Genomic DNA, 20,525 nt, shown 5'->3' with positions numbered 1-20,525 from the left:
GCACATGCAGATTTCCTCACGATGTTTTCCTTCGCCGCCGAACGCGAGATGAATTATAAACACAAATTAAGAGCATGAACAATCAGTGGTGCTTACCTGGGTTTGAACCCAATCAACAGTTTAGATTCACGCGTTCGAACCACTGGGCAATCTCGGCTCTGATATGAGAGACTGCACTGTTCTCCTTAATTAATTAACAGAAATACTTAGAGACATTAATTGACTTTAATGCCATAGAGATTTTTATGAAACGATTTTCGAAACAATATCAACCTCATTAAGGCTCTGAAGCTCTAGTTAGATCTTGAGACGTTGAATAGTTAAGCTTTCTTCATAATACGAGCCTGATTGTTTTCTGTACGTTTCTGAAGGAATTACGAGAAATTCATGATTAATTAATGATGATTTAGTATAGCTATGATTTTCGAGTATCGTTCATATTACTGATACGAGAAAATACTCGTAAATTGAGTTATATCAGCATTAATATCTTATATAAAAAAAGTATTCCAACAATTAATATGAACACATGATAAGTGGTAATTCTATTCATTAAATTTCTATATGTATTTATGAATTCTTTTATAATCTGTAATTTATCAATATACGCTCGCCTTTGAATTATACCATGAACCAATGAAAGCGAATACAATATTAAAAGCTAATTAAAGTTTCAATACGTCGTAATCAAAGTGACATCACTTTTGACGTATTAACAAAAATATTGATTGATTGTATTCGCTTTTGGTGCGTCGATATAATGTTTCACGTGCTCTGACGTTTGTTATATGTATTCTGATACATACACAAAAAAAATGTTTAAGGTTATTTTAGTAATTAAGTTTGTATGCATACTCTAGTTGGTAGCCCTAAATCTATAAATAAATAAAAAATCATAAAATTAGCTGTTAATCTGCACACCTACAATTCATTATATGTTATGTGCATTTTTAGAATAGCTGTTCGCACGTGACGTTGGCGAAATTATCTGTGCTAGCTCGGCACAGTAAATTAAAAAACAAAAAATAGCCGTCAGAGAATTAGTTGTGATATATTTATAAAGATTCTCCGAGATATATATTTTTAATAGCTACAGTTTATCTATGAAAAGCAAGTAAAGGAATGAAACTTACTCAGCTTCTTCGATCGTCTCCGACATGGCGAGGAAGACACAGTTGAGCAGAATGGTGGCCATGACGAAGTAGTCGAAGTACTGATTGGTGGAGAGGTAGACACACGCGCGCCGCACTGACGACCAGGGTGACCACCAGAACAGCGAACGAGTGGCCGTGAACCGGTGAATATAGTTCTTACGAAAACGTTTTGACACAACACAGAAAGTCTGAAACAAAGAACGTATTCCTCTTAAAAACTCTTTGGTATTAAAATACAGATACAGATTATGACATTGTCAGTAAAATTAATATAATAATTGTAAAAAAAAAACTAATAGTTGGAGAATCAGGGATGTCAGTTTTTATAGGGGATAATTTTCTCAACAAATTTCTTTGTGGTAGGGCTTTGTGCAAGCCCGTCTGGGTAGGTACCACCCACTCATCAGTTATCCTACCGCCAAACAACAGTACTCAGTATTGTTGTGTTCCGGTTTAAAGGGTGAGTGAGCCAGTGTAACTATAGGCACAAGAGACATAATATCTTAGTTCCCAAGGTTGTGGCGCATTGACGATTTAAGGAATAGTTAATATTGCTTACAGCGTCTTTGTCTATGGGTAATGGTGACCACTTACCATCAGGTGGCCCATATGCTCGTCCGCCAGCCTATACCATAAAAAAAAATCTCAAACTACTATGAGTGATAGATACACATAATTTATTTTGAGTATCAATTAGTTTTACCAAAAACTCTACGTCAAGAATATTAATTTAAGTATAGGACCTGTATATGCATTTATCATTATTTTCCTATCATAAATGATCTTCAATTTTATAGGTATAGGTAAATGTTTGTCACACGATATAGATTTTTATACTTTTGTATGTTATACAATAACTTAAAATTTATTTATTAAATATTTCGTTGCAACGTTTGTTATTGTGAAGTACCTGTAACAATATTTAGTACTGTATATAAGAATTAATGGGTCACCGGATGAAGTCTTCTTCGCTACAGGCGAAGCTACACTGAAAGATATATATACAGTTTCAGTTTTAATCATATCCTTAGATACTTTTGTGTCCTTGCGATTTCCTATTTCGAATATAAAATAGTTGATCACGAGCTCATAATACGTCTTTTTGAAGCCTATTCTGAGATATTTAAATACAAATAGAGTAATTAATTAATTCAATTTTAACGATTTCATTTCCGAACATGAACTAATATCGTTATATTTTTATCTCCAAATTCGAAATAATTGTAAATTTATTGACTGACTTAAATGTCATCTTTTTTACACATATGTATAGTACGACACAAATTAGATGTAGCATCGGAAAATGCAATGAAATGAAAATAAAACCGATTACTGCCGATTTACACGACCAATAGAAATAGCTCCCTATCGCGCCATTCGACGCTATACATATATTCCCGCGTCAGTTCAACCCAAGAAAACAAGTGCATGTAAATCGGCGTATCAAATTGACGAATATATTAGGTCATACGATATTACAAGTTATTACGTTTGTGTAAAGATCACATACACATGAAAATTAAATATTGATAATTTGGGATAGCGTACTCAACTCGGATGTGATTGGTTTTACGAATTTTGCCGATGCTACATCTAAATTGTGTCGTACTATATAGTCGTAGTCGTAGTACACACAGTAATAGCCTTTAACGCACAAACACATCTAAATGGTGTTTTTTATATTACGTCACTATTGCCATCATGATATCATATTTTATTTGACTGATTATATTAAAATTATTTAAGTATATTCAAAGTAAGAACAACTCGTGTTCTATTTAAAAAGTAAAAAAAAAAAACATTAATATTCAATCCTTATATTTCGAAGTCGAAATTTTCACTAGTTGGTAACAATTTGATAAAATTTTTGCAAATTACAACAAAAAAAAAAGTTGAGCCAAAACCTTTATTAAATAAAGGTGTTATTACGTACAATCCGTTATTATTAATGCCAGCTCGGAATGTAATTACTCATTTTCAATTGTATTATGAGCAACGAGTTACGCAAAACTTTACCTGTCCGTTAAAACGAGTATGGCATTATTTCCTTTGTTTTTATTTTATTATAACGTAATGTAAGTTCATACTTTCAACGTCCTTATCTTAACTAATTATATAAGGAAAGTTTTCTTAGTTACCGCTATTACTTAGAATGTGTATATGCTAACTTCCTTTGTGTTTTCATTTAATAATAAGCTGAAACATTTCTCATTGCTTTTGAAATGTGGAATGAAAATATTAAAGTATCTTGTGTGACGTGTCATATTCGAGTTTGTCTGCGCAAAATATGAGCATTCGTTTTGCATATTATGGTTTTACTAACGAAATAAACTTACTTTAAATTTCAAATATATTGTGTCGGATTGTAATTTATTTCTTGCGTAAAAGATGTCTTAACATTCAAACAACAACAACAATAACAGACAGTAAATTCCCCACAGCTGGGCTAAGGCCTCCTATGCTTTTTTGAGGAGAAGGATTTTTGGACATACGCTGTTACAATGCAGGTTGGTGTATTACACATGTGGCAGAATTTCTATGAAATTCGATCCCTCTCACCGCCCTCATCCCTCACCGCCGAGCACCAGATGAATTATAAACACAAATTAAGCACATGAATATTCAGTGGTGCCCGCCTGGGTTTGAACCCGCAATCATCGGTTAAGTTGCACGTGTTCTAACCACTAGGCCACCTCGGCTCATTTAATATCAATAGCCAGGTCAAAAATATATTTCGTGGTTCAAACATTATCACCCTGTCTTTCTATTGCCTTGATCAATGAAAAGGCTGGTTCATATTATGGACAGAGAACTGGGAAAAGCCCTTCCTCGGAGGGATTGTTTAACGATGTCGAGGCCTCTAGACAATGTACGACTCAAGACCCTTTTACCCTTTTTCTACTTAAATTATATTTTTATCTACAACTTTGCAATTGTATACATAATTGTTATGTGTTTTACTGTGTAACAAAAATAGTATAAGGAATATTAATATTATATACTTTATATTTAAAAGCAATTTTATTTTAACAACACTTGTACCTATATAAGGTACAAGTGTTGTTTAAAAACAACACTTGTACCTTATATAGGTACAAGTGTTGTTTAATTTACATAAATTCATTGTATCCAATAGTAGGCTAATTCTATAATATAATGGCAATGACAAATATGTAATGACATTAACCTCACGTGCAAATAATATAAATATTTGGCTTCCACATTTTCATTAATAATGAGTTATTAAAACTTTTTTATCCAATTATTATTCTGCCTAAAGTGCCTAATAATCCAGCCTTGATTTTCATACAAAAGTTTTTGTATAGTAATCGTTTTCACTTGAGATTTTTATATTTTTGTTTAAGTTTCACAGTAAATATTATGATCAAATATTAAAATCAAATAGTATATGGTTGGACCTCACAACTACCAAAAAAGTGGTATATAGATGTCTATAACACGCTTTGTTTTCAGGAATTTGGCTTAGTAGTATAAAAAAGGGTGGTAACATCTGACGGCTAACGTCAGCAACTCGCGCGCTCATTGGTCAATTGTCTATCAAAATCTGTCTATTACACATTTCCGTCCCTTTTCACGAAATCAGTCCCACATATGTTAAAAAAACGAGAGAAAAGACGCATACATAGATTTTTACCCAATGTTAAGATATCATACATTTTTATTTTTCTGTTCGTTCGTTTCTAATTATAAGTTTATATTGAAGAGTAAAATATATAAATCATATCTGAATATCTATATCAACAAATATTTTGTATTTAGAACGGGTATACTATTTGAATTAATGATTATCATTAATCAGTATAATAACGAAACTTAAATAAATTATATATTCATTAAACATTACCTCTGTTCTCGTGTGTAATCAAAGTACTTACGTAAACAATATTCGGCACTCCCCTTTGTATTATAAACATATTAATCATCAACGAATTTCCACGTGACCACAGTACCATATGGGCACATTAAAGTTATGAATACTTGCTTTGTGTAGCAACAACATGATCTTCAGTTAATACCGGCTTACTAAATACTAATAAGGTTGTATATCATTGTTTTGTTATGCTGTCCAAAATATAATAATGAATGACACATTTAAATTAAAAAAATAAAATAAAGTAGTTAAATTTTTCAGAAAAATAAAGTTTCTTTACTATTCAATAATTTTCGACTCCACAGTGAGAATGTAAAAGCGATGTTTAATTTAATATAAACGTATAATATAATAGGGCAACTATATTTATTTAATAAAAATTTTAACAAAAAGAAAATCCGACAAACAAAACACTATTAAAAAACAAATGAATATGCACTAAAAAGTAATAAAAATAATTGTGTATTCAACATTTGTATTTGTTAGAGTACCTCCTAAGTAAAATGAAATGAAAAATATGAGACTACGAAAAAGTCGATTTACGATGATATAACGTAGTTATAGTTATTGTTATATTTGGAGCCGGTGTCAGTCAAGAAAACCCTACAGTATATCTATCAAAAACAATACGAGAATACTTTAACAAATATGTTTCTTACAAATTACCTTTTAAAGTTTTGAGTTAACAAACATTATAAAAAATACAAACGAATTGATAACCTCCTCCTTTTTGAAGTCGGTTGAAAATGAACATTATTTGTTTATTCTTCAAAAACGATAAAATGAAATAAAACATCGAATTTGATAATGTTTTGGAAGATAACATGAGACTCTTTGTCCTTTTAAACATAAAAAAAAGCTACTTTATATTTAAACAATTCAATGATTTCTTATTGTTTTAACGGCCAATCAAATAAAAAAGCGTATCGTAGATACAAGCTAGTTTAAGTAATGTAAATCGATACCTGTATTTCCTATTAAACTTTATAGATATACTAAAAATCTAGAACAAAGATATAATTAATTGCAAATTCGGAAGATTGTATGCATAAAGTTTTGTTAGTAGTTTCGACGGTATTTCGTAAGAAGTTAACAAGAATTTCCAAGAAACAGTTTAACCTATACACAAATACATTGTAATATACGGGCAATTTGAATAGCACTATGCATTAAGTTTATGCTTAGAAAAATTGTATTACGCAAATTAACCCTATAATAAAGTAAATTGTACTTCCGAACACTCAAACATTCCATGGTGCCTAAACTTTAATATCTGCAATGCGGATTTTAAATAGCTTTACGTATTTCTTCTATAATAAATACAGTTGTTCTTAATTTTTTTTTTAATTACTTTAGAAGTTGGTCTCAACTAACAGCTAAGTTCTGAGTGAGACAATTCCGTACTAATTGAGATCTAAATACTTGGCATAGTTTTGTTTTTACTTCTTATATAAACAGGAATATTCTATATAGTATAGTAGTAGTAGGAATATTCTGTATAGTGAAGCAAAAAAACTATTCAAGAATCTCAATTTTTTCTTATACCCTTTTTGTATGTATGAACAAGAACGAATATTTATAAATATATTATTATATTATGATACTTCGTTTCGGTTGTACATATTTTATAAAAGGGGTTTTACGAACCACCATTTATTCAGCATACAGAAATATCATATGTTTGGTATTCGCTTTTCAGTACTCGACGTCATCATGATTGAGGACGATTCCAAATATGAAGTCCAGTTTAGGCCTCAGAACAAGTACATCTAGTTTCCTGCGTTCCTGGTAATCGGCTTAAAAAGTTATCGTCATCATATTGATTAATGTAAAGATAATCTACTACAGGGTAACCCAATAAAATAAGGTTAATAAATTATCAATAAACGTAAATATAATTAGTAAATGTTACATGAAGTATATTACTTAAACAAAGTTACTAGAACTATGAATAATAGACTCGATCATATAATACCGCTTCTCAGAGTGATATACGTATACTATTTATTTGGTACTCGTGTTTTTTTTGGGTCTCAAGGTTAAAAAATAATAACGTCACAAATTATTACAAATTGTAATTTTATTGAAGGACTTTACATAAATGCCCAGTATTCTAATAGTAACATACAAACAAACGTGTTGCCCAACTTTCTTTTAATCTCTATATATACAATATAATAATTAAAAACAAACTCGCTTCTCATCTAAACGCTTAGTCCTAAACTATTCACTTGATTTTATACTGGATTTTAATGCGGTTTTCATGAATAAACAGAGTGATTGAAGACGTAAATTTATATGCATAAGAGTTAAAACTTTCGGGAAAAAACAAGTTTTATTTTTAATGTTTGTTCTTCAATCTAAAAGTTTTATGTACACCCATATCCGTATCCGTACATGTGTAACTGCTGAATTCGAAAACTTAAAAACTACTAATTGATTTTCATATATTGATCGATAGACGAAGTGATTCATGAGAAAAGTGTACATTAGCTGTAATATAACGATGATCGTTAAAGATGTTGGAAAGAATTATGCCGCGCTGTTAGCTTTATCGACGTACGCATCGTAATCCAATAAATAATATTGTAAACCCTTATTCAACGAGACCGGAGCCGGGACGTAGCTAGATAATAAATAAAAATATACCCACTTATAATATTTTTGCTTCAAATAGAACCGTTAGTAAATTGAATAACTTACAAAGTTTCGCTTTGATACTAAAAGATTACTAAAGGATTACTGTTTACTTATTTATTTCATTCTTTCCTGTATGTAACAACGCACGTATTAATATATTGTATAAAAGTCAGTCTTAATATTAAAAGTATTCTTTAGAAAGTACAGCGCAAGTAAATAAAATCTAGATATAACAGATCAACAAGTTTACTCAAATACAAACGAAATACAAATAGTATTACCGAAATTTATTCTACCGAGGAAAACCAGTAAGAAATTTAGTAGTTACTATATTTCATAATGGAACAAATAATTAATTCTGTATTAATAACAACGCATAATATAAATATCTTGGTGCTAGGGCTTTGCGTAAGTCACTCTAGTTAGGTAGGACCTACTCGTCAGATATTCTACCGCCAATCAGTAATGTGAATGAGTGAGTAAGCGTTGCTACAGGCACAAGGTATATAATATTTTAGATCCCAAAAGTGGGCGCATTGGGGATGTAAGGAATGGTTATAATTTCTTGCAGGCCTATGGACGGTGATGATCACTTCCTATCAGATGGTCCATTTGACCGTCGGTCTACATCATAGAAAAGCCTTTACCATAAAAAATGTAATAAGTAATTTATTAATAATTTTTACCTCTCAATTTCATTATTGGTAAATGTAAAAAGTAAACAGAAACGAAATTCCTCATTTGGGACTAAGAAATTAGCTTAAACCTAATTGCATTACAACAATCAAATCTTAATTAGGTACCTATTACCCACTCTAACTTCTGACATTTAATAATTAAAACTTCTGAAGTAATTAGTAGCATAAACACCACTAGCTATTTTAAGTCTTAATTAAGCGATCATTTTTAATGCAATGTTTGTTATTTTTGATTACACATATATTTAATAAAATATACTTATTTAAATAATTATTATGCAATTCAATTTTTTAAAACGTTACCTATGTATCTGTTAAAAGTATAGACCTTTATTATTATTTTCGGCACATTTACTATACTTTTTTATTTTAGTTCGGTGGAGCTCGATATTTCGAGATTATCTACGAATGTCTTGTTCACGAAACTGAACTAGTTACATTTATTTTATGTATAGTGACAATGGTAGGGGTGAAAGTGACAATAGTAGTGGTGACCAATGTCTAGTAGTACGCAGCAAACGTACGAGAAAGGAGGTAGTCCCATATGGACACTTCTAATATCATCTACCCGCAAACTTCAGTCTCATGAACAAGACATTCGTAGAAAATGTCGAAATATCGAGCTCCACCGAACAAAAATAAAAAAACATGGTAAATATCCCGAATTAATGACTTTGATATTAATAATTATTATGTAAATGAATTGTATTATACTTGCTTCATGTTGAGAATAAAAAAAGATGTGTCGTCGTGACTTATGATAGGAACGAAGTTAATTTCGCTTATATACGTAACGTATTAAGCAAAATTAACGGTTTTATTAATTAAAAATCCAGTACGAAATAAAACAATAACAAGAATTAGGTTTAAACAAAACCGTATGTAAAAGAATGGCGTTCTTTTTAACGTGATGATTTCCGCCGCGGAAAAATGCTTTGCCCACAAAAAAACATAAATTTTCTTCCTTTTGAATTTAGATTGATTAATAATATCATACTGAAAGCGAATACTGTTCTCCTAACCTAACCAAGGTTAGAGTTAGTCCAATCACTTCTTTATCAGATTCAAAAGTGAAAGGTTTTTCGTGTTTGTACGTCATAGCTTTGAATGATAACAAAATGTTTGATTATTTTCTATTTTCGTAACCTTTTCATTTTTACATCATAATCCGAAGTATTTTACAAGTATTTTTTGTGAGATGTCTTTTGTAGAACACGTAACATCCTAACAATACTCGACAACCCATCCCAAAGTAATCGCTTACATGCCTTCGTAATCTGTAACAACTATGAAAGATTCACCAGTATTAAGGAAAAAATTGCGACGAAACCTAGGATTGAAGAAATCTCTTGGAGCTTTTTCCCAAATATCACAGGTGTAGCGTGACATTAACTGACATACTTAGCTCTTAATAGGAAATGGGGCTTATTTGTAAAGTATATCCCTATTTTTACAACAACGATCGACTAATTTACATAAAATAAAGTGAAATAAATATCGAGGTAATGAGCACTTTTATATATTTATATTACCTATTATATAAGTTATAATTAATTCTGAACATTAAGTTTATAATGTACTCATTGAACATTATCCATATAAGAGGCTACAATACAAACGCTTTATGTTCCTCTTATTTACGAAAAGAAAATGATATACAATTATTAGCTGAATTTTAAAAACACAAACTTCTAATTCCTGTTTTACTCCCTTAAGGGTAGGATTTCGTAAAATATATTCTTAGCAGTCTACACTCTCTATAAAACCTATGTGTCAAATTTCAAGTCTGTAGATGTTATAGTTTCTGAGATTTCCTGGTTAATGAGTCGATTTTATTTCGCTTTTTTGTTTCATATGTAGATTACTAAAATACTTATTAACGTGGACTTAACGTGAGCGACTAATTACATCGTTAGATATAAGTACCATTTTGCGAAATCTTAGGTTGAGATGAAATAGTTCCATTCTGCCGAAATCCCACGAATATCGGGTTCGTATTAAAACAAAGAATTTTGTTTTTTTTTGTAAGCCGTATTGAATATGTCTGAATTTTTCTCTCGTGATTAGTTCTTGCTATAAACTTTAATTCAACATTTTGTGGCCACGTACGGTTTACCTCATCGTAGGACCATTTCAGCTCAATTAAGGTCTTATCTTTAATGCAATACCGCACCGGCATTACGTTGCATACATTTAGTATTTTATATTTACTTGAATGTAGTCAGACTTCACTACATGTTACACGTGGAAAGTAAATAATTACATATCTGTCAGAAAAAAGTCATGCAAATGCATGCCAGAAATATACTCAAAAACGAATAGGAATACGAAACGAAGGAATTCGAAACATGACAAGATTTGTTGGTGGAGATTTTTGCGTGCGTTTGGGTAAAGTAAAAGAAAAGTAACAGCTTGTAAATTTCTCACTGCTGGGATAAGGCCTCCTCTTCCATTAAGGGTGTGGAACATATTCCACAGTGCTGTTCCAATGCGGGTATGTGGAATGCACATGTGCCAGAATTTCGATGAAATTAGACACATGCAGGTTTCCTCACGATGTTTTCCTTCACCGTCGAGCACGAGATGAATTATAAACACAAATTAAGCACATATTTATAGTGGTCCTTGCTGGGTTTGAACCCGCAATCATCGGTTAAGATGCACGCGTTCTAACCACTGGGCCATCTAAGCTCTATAATACAGGTATCGTCAATAATTTATGTATTATTAAAATAATATGTAATGATAATTTAGTTTCATCACACACAAGTTGTGCGTTCTATCTTATCTATAACTTGATTGGTGTTGTTTAAAATTGAAAAAATCTACTAGTCCATAATATAGCCAACTTCAATAGGACCGCAACTGGACCATTGTGTTAGTAGAATGGGAAAAGCAGTAAAGGTCAACGATTGTGTTTCAATTCGATTGCGTAAAATGACATTTTGTTTGTACCATGGTGAAATCTCCGAAACCTATTACAACAGAGAGAAATCCAACAGTGGGACTTTAACAGGCTGTTATTGTATTATTAATAAATATATATACTATTATTACAAATAAAATTACGAAATGATATTTTTTAAATATTTCAATGGCGACCAACAGACATTTTTATTCTATGAATCGCTAAATATTTTGACAGCTAAGCGGATGGACGATTATTGCCAACCGACGTCCTTATACGAGTATATCCGGTCAAAGTGTTGCTATTTGTGATTTTAATTTTCTTCTAATGCTATATATAAGCGAAATACCACTTACTAATCACGAAAAAGAAAATATATCATATCGAAAAATGAAATTTGTCAGGTAGCTTCCTTATAGGTGTAGATCGTGTCCGCATCTACAAAATTTTATGAAACTCCACTACGAAGCGGGTGAAAAGGTGGTTGTGAGTTTGCCTTTACAATGTTCTTGTGAACTGCAGATTCAACTAGTAAATTTATATTGTTAAAAATAAATCGATCTCTATCGTGCGATTCCCGGCCGAGTCAATGTAGATTATCATTAGTTTTCTATGTTATTTGGGTCTGGGTGTTTGTGGTACCGTCGTTACTTCTGATTTCCCATAACAAAAGTACTTTAGCTACTTAAATTGGGATCAGAGTAATATATGTGATGTTGTCTCATATTTATTATTTATTATTATTATTATACTTTAATATTATTGTCTAAAACAATACAACATTATTAAATAAACATAAAGGTGTAGAACATTTGTTTGCGTTTTACGTAGAAATAAAATGTAACTTAACGAAAACGAAGAGAGCTCTTACCGTTGGGTACTTTAAAATAAAAATATGAAAACTTAAACCAATCTTGTTGTCGACATAAAACCTGGCCAGTTGGCATTTAGCCAGCTTATGACAGTTTAATGTTCTCGCTCCGATATTATTTAGGTTATTAGATTCGCTAAGCGCAACTCGCCATACTGATATTTAATTCACAACACGACTTCTATAGTTCTAACTTAAAGTTTCTTTGGATTGCTATGATGTGCAATGGATATTTAGATAGAACTTATACTTTTATTTTCTTTGAATTTAGGAATATCCTGTAAATGATTCTATTGTGCTAAGACTATACTGAAAGAATGCGCGTTGTAAATACATATGTAGCTGATAATCATTGAAATTATATACGTGCAGGTTTCCTCACGATGTTATTCTTCAACGAGCACGAGGTGAATTATGAACACAAATTAAGCACATGGAAATTCAGTGGTGCTTGCCTGGATTGAATCCGCCACTCAAGCAATTAAGATGAACGTTTTTTACCACTGAATCACCTTTTCTCTTTAGATATGTATACATACAGCATGTTATTTATTTATGTACACAGTTTATAAGTTCTTAACTTACTCTAACTATAGTATCTTTATTGTTCATATAAATTATATAACTTAACTGATAACCCATATTATTGAGAACTCATACAAGTAGATATATCAGAATGATACCTGTTCGCGCCTGCGATTTTTATTTTAATTATATCCATATTATATAAACATCTAAATTTATAAACACTTTAAATACCAACAACATAAACCTTTTTTTACAACATTCAAACAGAAAAAGTAATGTGTAAAATCGAATTTTCTGTGACATTCTTTTGTTTTTTTTATTCACTTACTAACTATTAATGACAACGGAACAATGTATAAAATTAGATTGCAAGAATTATTAATATAGACCAGTTTTTAAAGCATTTTTTTATTTAATTGAGTTCGGACTCCAGTGTCTAAGTAATAGACAATACTAATCCTATTATAAACAACAACTTGTGAAGATGGATGTATCTTCGTTACTATAATACAATAAAAGTACTAAAGGAATTTGCATAACATTTGAAATAAAGTAAACACCAGCATTGCTCTACCCTACCGCTGTGTAACATTGCTTGTTACGGTTAATGTCTACTCAACTGATTATTGTAACATTTTACTCATACGTCTTCAACCCTTGCGTATTGCACCCACAAGAAAGAAGATAAGACCTTTTCAGCCACACGCTAATGGAACCACGTGCGGAAACATTTTATATATTGGAATTTAAGATACAAATAATATAGTTATTTAAAAATTTTGCATACTATTTTAGACCCAATTAAAGGGTAAAAAGAATTTAATTTTGAATATTTTACCCAAAAACTTTATATTATTTTACACTCAAATCACTATAGGTATATAATATAAAACAAATTCGCTTTCTCTGTCCCTATGCTTCTTTGTATACTTAAATCTTCAAAACTACGCAACGAATTTTGATGCGGTTTTTTTTAATAGATAGAGTAATTCAAGAGGAAGGTGTTTGTATATAGTACCTGGACAATATAGTAAAGAAACATGAATAATTTTAGAAGTTTGTAATGCGATATCGTAAATAAATAAATTCTGTAGTATATTTAGTATCAGTATTGCACCCGTGCGAAGCCGGGTGCGGGGCGGGTCGCTAGTATAATAAATACCCCAAGCATACTATGCTAGGTTAATGATATAAAATAATCAAATGCATCTTGAAATCTTGTAAATCTCAACCGGAAAATTACAACAAGATAAAAGAGATTACATTTCATATGTATGTTAATTTACATTTTCATACTAAATCCTGATATTTGTTTAACTGGCAACACTGAGATTAACTCGAATAACCACCGTATCAGACTTATACACACAGTGTAATGATTAATCACAATGTTGTTAGTAATATATTTTAGTTTCTCATGTATCTAAATACAACTATATGTCACATCACATACATCACCAGCCCGTTTTTGTCCACTGCTGGACGTAGGCCTCTCCAAGTGCTCGTGGTCTTTCTCCGGCTCGCTACAACTATGTAAATAAAATAAATATTGGTTTGACACAACTGTTTTGACACAAGGCCGGCCTTGTATATCGATGCGGCGAACGGCTTGACGCTTATTTAAGCTGTCATTGGTAAAAACTATTCAAGTTATTCACGGGTTTAATTAATAATTGCGTTAAATATAGTATAAATATTGAAACGTTACGAAATTTTGCTTGAGGTATGTATAATTTTTGAATATTTTAATCTTTTGAATAAGCAACACGCAATAATTCACTAGAAAAATAGCTTATGAGGATGTCGTTGTTTAAAAAATAATATAAATAATAAAAAATTTACAATAAATTTAAATCGAAACGAATTCCTTTATTTTGATAAATTTAACTGGAAATTATGATCAGCAGTCTGATTTTTTTAATTTATAGCCTTACTCGGTGTTCCTAGATCATTCCGGGGCCCTAGCAGGGGAAAATATGAAGTCTTATTTAGGTGCTATTTTCTTTTTCTGGGAGTTGCGTAAATAAAACATACCATTATACCATATCTAAATGTATAAAAAAATATTAAAGTCTATGCGAAAATATCCCTCCTTATGGTAAAACTAGCTTTTTTAGTCTGTACATAAATCCTCTAGAACCTTTCTTAAAACACGTGTTCTTTTAACTTCCATACAAGAAACAAAAGGGGTATCTCTGAACTTAATAAAGGTTACAAACGTAACATCTCGCTGTAATAAAATACATATATATTACAGTAGGCCGCAGATGGAAATATGCTCATTACATTTTCGTCCTTATTACAACGCATTAAGGGCTATGTTCAAATAATATATTTTATACGTAAAAGTTTTCCCGTAACAAATTGTAATCCGCAATTTAGCGCTGTTTTACTTCATGTTTCTTTATTCCTTTAGGTTATTTGATAAAATAATTTATATAAGATTCATTTCGAAATTAGAAAAGTTTTTTTTTTATTCCTCATTTATTGATATAGATGGTAAGATTATGTTTCCACTTAGAGATTCGTAGCTTTTACCTTTCTATATGTTTTGAAGGACAAAATAAGATTCAGTCGTTTCGCTTGCCAAAAATTCTGCTAGTATAAAGATAACAAAAGATAAAGATACAATATGAATAAGATACATTTGTGTTTGTATTTCGCAGGGTCATTCAGGTATCTCAACTTGTGACAACTTTGTTAGTCTAGTAGCTTGAACCGCAGGTCTTGGGTTCAAACCCCAGATTGGGGCTATAAAAGTTATTGTATTTTTTTGTCAAAGAGCAATAATTTCAAAAGGATTATTTAGTTTGTAATGATGAGTGACTTAGTGGTCGGTGTAGCGAGTATAATTTTTTTAACAGTGGCAGTTTTTTTTAAATAATTTTATTCCAGGTCTAATTATTAATAATACTAATATTAAAGATACAATCAAAAAGTTATTATATTTTCAGATTACGTTTATTATCAATGATAGTTCCCTGGTTCGAAGTTACCCCCTGCGCAAACGGCTGACTTCAAACAAGTAATTACATAACGTATGACATCTTTTTATGAAATAACCGCATAAATAAATAAAATTCTTTTGGCACGACACCGCGAGTTAATCTTAAGTATTATGTAGGTCGGCGATAATAAGACTTCGTATTCCGAATTTGACTTCTATTCAGAGAGTGGGAATGTCAGATGTAATCTGGATGCATAAAGTTCTAGCTGAAACAAATGAATTGCTTGACATTTGAATATGGTAAAGTAACATCGGATATTTATTTCAATAATATTGTTACGAGACGTAATCTAAAACTTTTGTTAATGAAATTATATATTATCATTATTGTTATTATTTCCTGTTATCTATAATATATTTCTTGTAAGAAAAAGTGTTTACAGTTTTTCGTACGGGCTCCTCTAGAAATCCATGACGTTTTAAACAGCTTTTAAATCTGTACAAAAACACGAGTATTCTACAGAGCTTATTAAAGCTTACATTGTATTCGTTAACATATTTATTAATGATTTTGAAGTTTTGCTTTTTAATGATACAAACTCACATGTGTATTAGTCCTCAATTGGATTTAATTAAAGGCAATTGTTCAATTTTGCCCAGAGAGAAAGATCGGTTCTTAGAAAATAGGATGTTAGTTAGTAAGCTTTCATAGGCTTAGCAGAGCCTATAAAAAATGTTTTATAATATAAACTTTATGTTATTTATTACGAAATAAATATTATGTAATCTCTGTAAGAAGTATTTAACATCAACAAATAGGCCTTAAAATGTTTATTATCTTGGTAGGAATATTAAAATAAACTGTTTGACATTAACCCGCTTTAAGATGGAATCATAAGGTAGAAAGCATTTATACCAGGAGGGCATAACAGGTAAGTAGGTCAAGACGTCAACCGGCCGGACCTTTTTATGTAAAAGAGGGTTAAACGCGGCGTTTTACGACATGAATAGAACTAGAATCCAAATTCAGGTTTCTTTGCCCATCATTTTGTATTAAAAAACAAATACTAAAAAAATATATGGAAAATAAGTAATTGGGTATAAAATATCATTCCTACCAGTTTTAATTGAAGAATACATCGGCGCAACGGCATTGTTTATTTATATTGATGTGTTATAAATAATTTCAATTATGTTTTAAAGTCATATTCTCATAAAGTTATTGTTATATTTATTGTTTGTTGCATGTAAACAGTAGTGTAATTGTAAAAAAAATTGTAAAAAAAAGCATAAAATTGCCACACTATCTTTTAGTTATAAATAAGAGTGATTGTAGTCGCACTAGGGATTCTGTGACGAGTAGCCGAACAGAATAGAGCTCTCTGTTGTCAGTTTTGTCCGAATAAAGCGATTAATTGGGGAATTTTGTTTTACTGACTTCTATTATGAAAAGCTAGTAGTCGCTAGCGTCTTCGCTCGTGTTTAAGAGTGTCGGTAGCCTATGTCTATTTCTTGAATCTCAAGTTTGCTTCATACCAAATTTCATCAAATTCGTTTTAGCGGTTTAGTCGTGAAAGAGCGACTGATAAATAGACAGACAGACATAGTTACTTTCACATTTTAATTTTAATATATATAATCATAATAATGAAGGACATGTATCCAGCAATGATTACGTGATTATTTTTAAAAACAATATAGTACATGGGAATCCATCATATGCATATTAAAAAAGTTAATTCACATTAAATATTGACATTGCGTAATACATGCGTTGTATAATACTGGTCTGAATAGTCTATCTTGAGGGCCTGGGCTTAATGCTCGGGTCGGAGCAATAAAAAGTTATTGGGTTTTTTCCCGTCAATAAATTCTAAGCAACAGCCCGGAAGCTTGGAATTGACTATGTTCAATCTCCCATGCCTCTAAAACACCTAAAGCCATCGCTCCTACGCCTGAATCCTCTGCGGTTAGGGTAGGTAGCAGCGTCCCTTCGCATAATGAGAGTCACCAAAATCGCCTACGTACTTATGCACTATAATGCATATTGCTTAGTTGGTATATCCAGCAGTTGTATAGTATTATATTACAGATATACGCACGTATATACCGTATACGCATATATATACCGCACAGATAGGCGGACAGAACATCACGATAAGTCATCACCACTGCCAATAGACATAAGTGCCGTTGGAAAGTATTACCATTTCTTACATCACCAATGCGCTAGGAACTTTGGAAAATAAGATGTTATGTCCCTTGTGCCGTTTACACTCACACTCACTTACCGGATTCAAACCGGATCAAAACTATTACTATTAGGAACGCGGACCGGCTTGCACAAAATAAAACTATATTATACATTTATTTACAACTACTTGCAATATAAGCTTTCAAAAGACTTCGATGAGACTTTTTAAATATATTCCTTTGTTTTTTATAGTATACAAAATCTCATCTATGTGCTGTTGACTGTTAAGGACTTTTTTAGTCTGGTGACATTCTAGAATGTTTTAAATTAGACTTAATATCAAATAACGTTGTCTTCGAAACTGAATCAACATGTAAAACTACAAATTAAGAAGAATTGATTATAAAGCATCTTTCAATTTCACCTAGACAAACATTGGATGATAATGAAAGCTTGAAAACGTACTTGCGACATGATAGCAGTTATAATTGAACTGCATATGAAATCATAGATGAATATCCAAAAGTAAAAGAAATATTTAAATTTTTTTAAACATTAATATTAATTTAACAGTCGAACAAATTCCTCGAAAAATATTTAAACCCTCAAAAGACAAAACTTCAGAAGATAATTGTAACAGAATTTTTCATCTAATATAAAATTCGATACTTAATAATTCAAAAGCTTTATCTCTCTGTTCCTTTCGAAGTAAATTTCCCGCAAAAATAAATGTTTTGTCCACAAACAAGACGGTCGTGATAATGTTGAATGTTAAATCAATTCGCTTAGTCGCTGTAAGCTTTTGTTGACATTCATAATACTATTTCGTGAAGCGATTTCTTATATTTTATTTTTTTTATCTTTTGACTTGTTTTTTTCGTGTCGTTGTTTTTTATTTTATAACTTACTACTCGTAGCTCCCAGCGCGCGTTGCTATTATTCTTTGAATTTAATTCGTGAACTTCTTCGAGAAAATTTTCTTCAATGTATATTGTATTGTAAGGTTTTCATGCAGATGTAGGGAGTTTTTATGTATCGCCATTAACCTACCGAATTTTTCATGGGAAACGTTTCGAGGAATTGGTCGGATTAATCCCGGGTGCTGAATTTCAGCTTCGGACATTTTGTCACAATTCGAAGTTTCACCCGCAGCACCTTGATATCCGAAAATCAACAACCGCTTGATTTCTTAGAAATTTTCTGCCTCGCACAACCACTTTGTGGAACCAGCTTTCGCCGGCGGTTTTTCCGAACCGATACGACATGGGAATCTTCAAAAAAAGAGCGTACTCCTTCCTTAAAGGTCGGCAACGAACCTGCAAGCGACCTGGTGTAGTACCTGGTGTACCTTGGGAGGTGGTAGTCACTTTCCATCAGGTGAGCCTCCTGCTCGTTTTCCACCTATGTCATAAAAAAATTAACAAAACGCAAAAAATCTGTTGCGAATTTTAAACATTTAAGCATACATAGGAACAGTAAGCGAATTTGTTCTATACTATGAAATGATTGAAGTTTGCAGTATTTGTTAGTAATACTCGTTGTGTTCATATTTCCATCACGGGAAACAGTTGATAGGTATAGAAGATGATAAGCTACAGTACCATCTAGTTACAACATAGTGATGAATAAGCATTCTGCCTGAAAAATACCTATTTCAGCCATCTTTGAACATACTCGATCACCACGTTGTCGAAGTCTATTAATCTCAAACAGATACGCCACAATCCATTTTAATTTACAAGAAACTGCCTGCTCGTATGTTTTAGCATTTTAAATAGAAAGAATTAAAAGCTAGATTGTCCACAAATGTTGAGATTCTGTAGCTTAGCTAACTCTTCACCTTTTCGCAGTCTTTCTCAAAAACCGAAATCAAAAATTGCTAAAAGCAAAATGCGTAGATAATATAAGGCTCTATTAAAAGATCTGATGAATATCTTCTTATGATATTAATAAAAAAAAAACAGTTTTTGTAGAGGGTAAATAAACCCTTGAATATCTTAAGACACTGATACGAGATAATATGATTCTTTTATGGCAATTTATGGCATACCAAAATAAAGGCTACGGTATTATCACAACCTCTATTTTGAAATGTTTGTTATTTATACACACACGCACACTTTCACACAATCTATCCATCGTTACAATAAAACATACATATGATGTTATTTTAAATATTTGTTTTTCATTGTGAATTTTTGTTTCATTGTTACAATTTTGTAATTTTATTTTAAGCAAACATTTGGAACCCCTTATTACCCTTTTGATAACTTTGTAAAGCATTATTAAATAAAGTAAAACAACATTCATTAATTATTGACGTAAAAAAATCGACCCAAAAATACAGAATTTGAGATAGGATTTGTATTCTTCGTAAAGTATTTCAGTTTGAGTATATACTGAGTATTCGATATTATCTGAGCTGTATATAACTGTATGCTATTTTCCAATGTCAGAAAGGGCAACGATAAATAATGATATACACTACAAACAGTTCTTGATATTGAGCTGAGATGGCCCAGTGGTTAGAACGCGTGCATCTTAACCGATGATTTCGGTTTCAAGCCCAGGCAAGCAGCACTACATATATACCCTTAATTTGTGTTTATAATTCATCACGTAATCGGTGATGAAGGAAAAATCGTGAGGAAATCTGTCTATTTTCATTGAAATTCTGGCACATGTGCATTCCA

General features: G+C 31.4%; 1 protein-coding gene across 2 annotated transcripts in view; it reads right to left on the bottom strand.

Annotated features, from left to right (window-relative positions):
- Window positions 1-20,525, bottom strand: part of LOC124537474 (sodium channel protein 60E) — a 201,646-nt gene that overhangs the window by 83,297 nt on the left and 97,824 nt on the right. For both annotated transcript variants that reach the window (XM_047114336.1, XM_047114337.1), the window contains exon 3: window positions 1,134-1,342. In XM_047114336.1, coding sequence (XP_046970292.1) covers window positions 1,134-1,342 — 209 coding nt within the window. The remainder of the gene's footprint in view (window positions 1-1,133; window positions 1,343-20,525) is intronic.

This window comes from Vanessa cardui, chromosome 18 (genome assembly GCF_905220365.1).
Source record: "Vanessa cardui chromosome 18, ilVanCard2.1, whole genome shotgun sequence".
NCBI classification, from domain to species: Eukaryota; Metazoa; Arthropoda; class Insecta; order Lepidoptera; family Nymphalidae; genus Vanessa; species Vanessa cardui.
The sequence above is the reverse complement of the archived record's forward strand: the minus strand, read 5'-3'. Positions and strand labels throughout refer to the sequence as shown.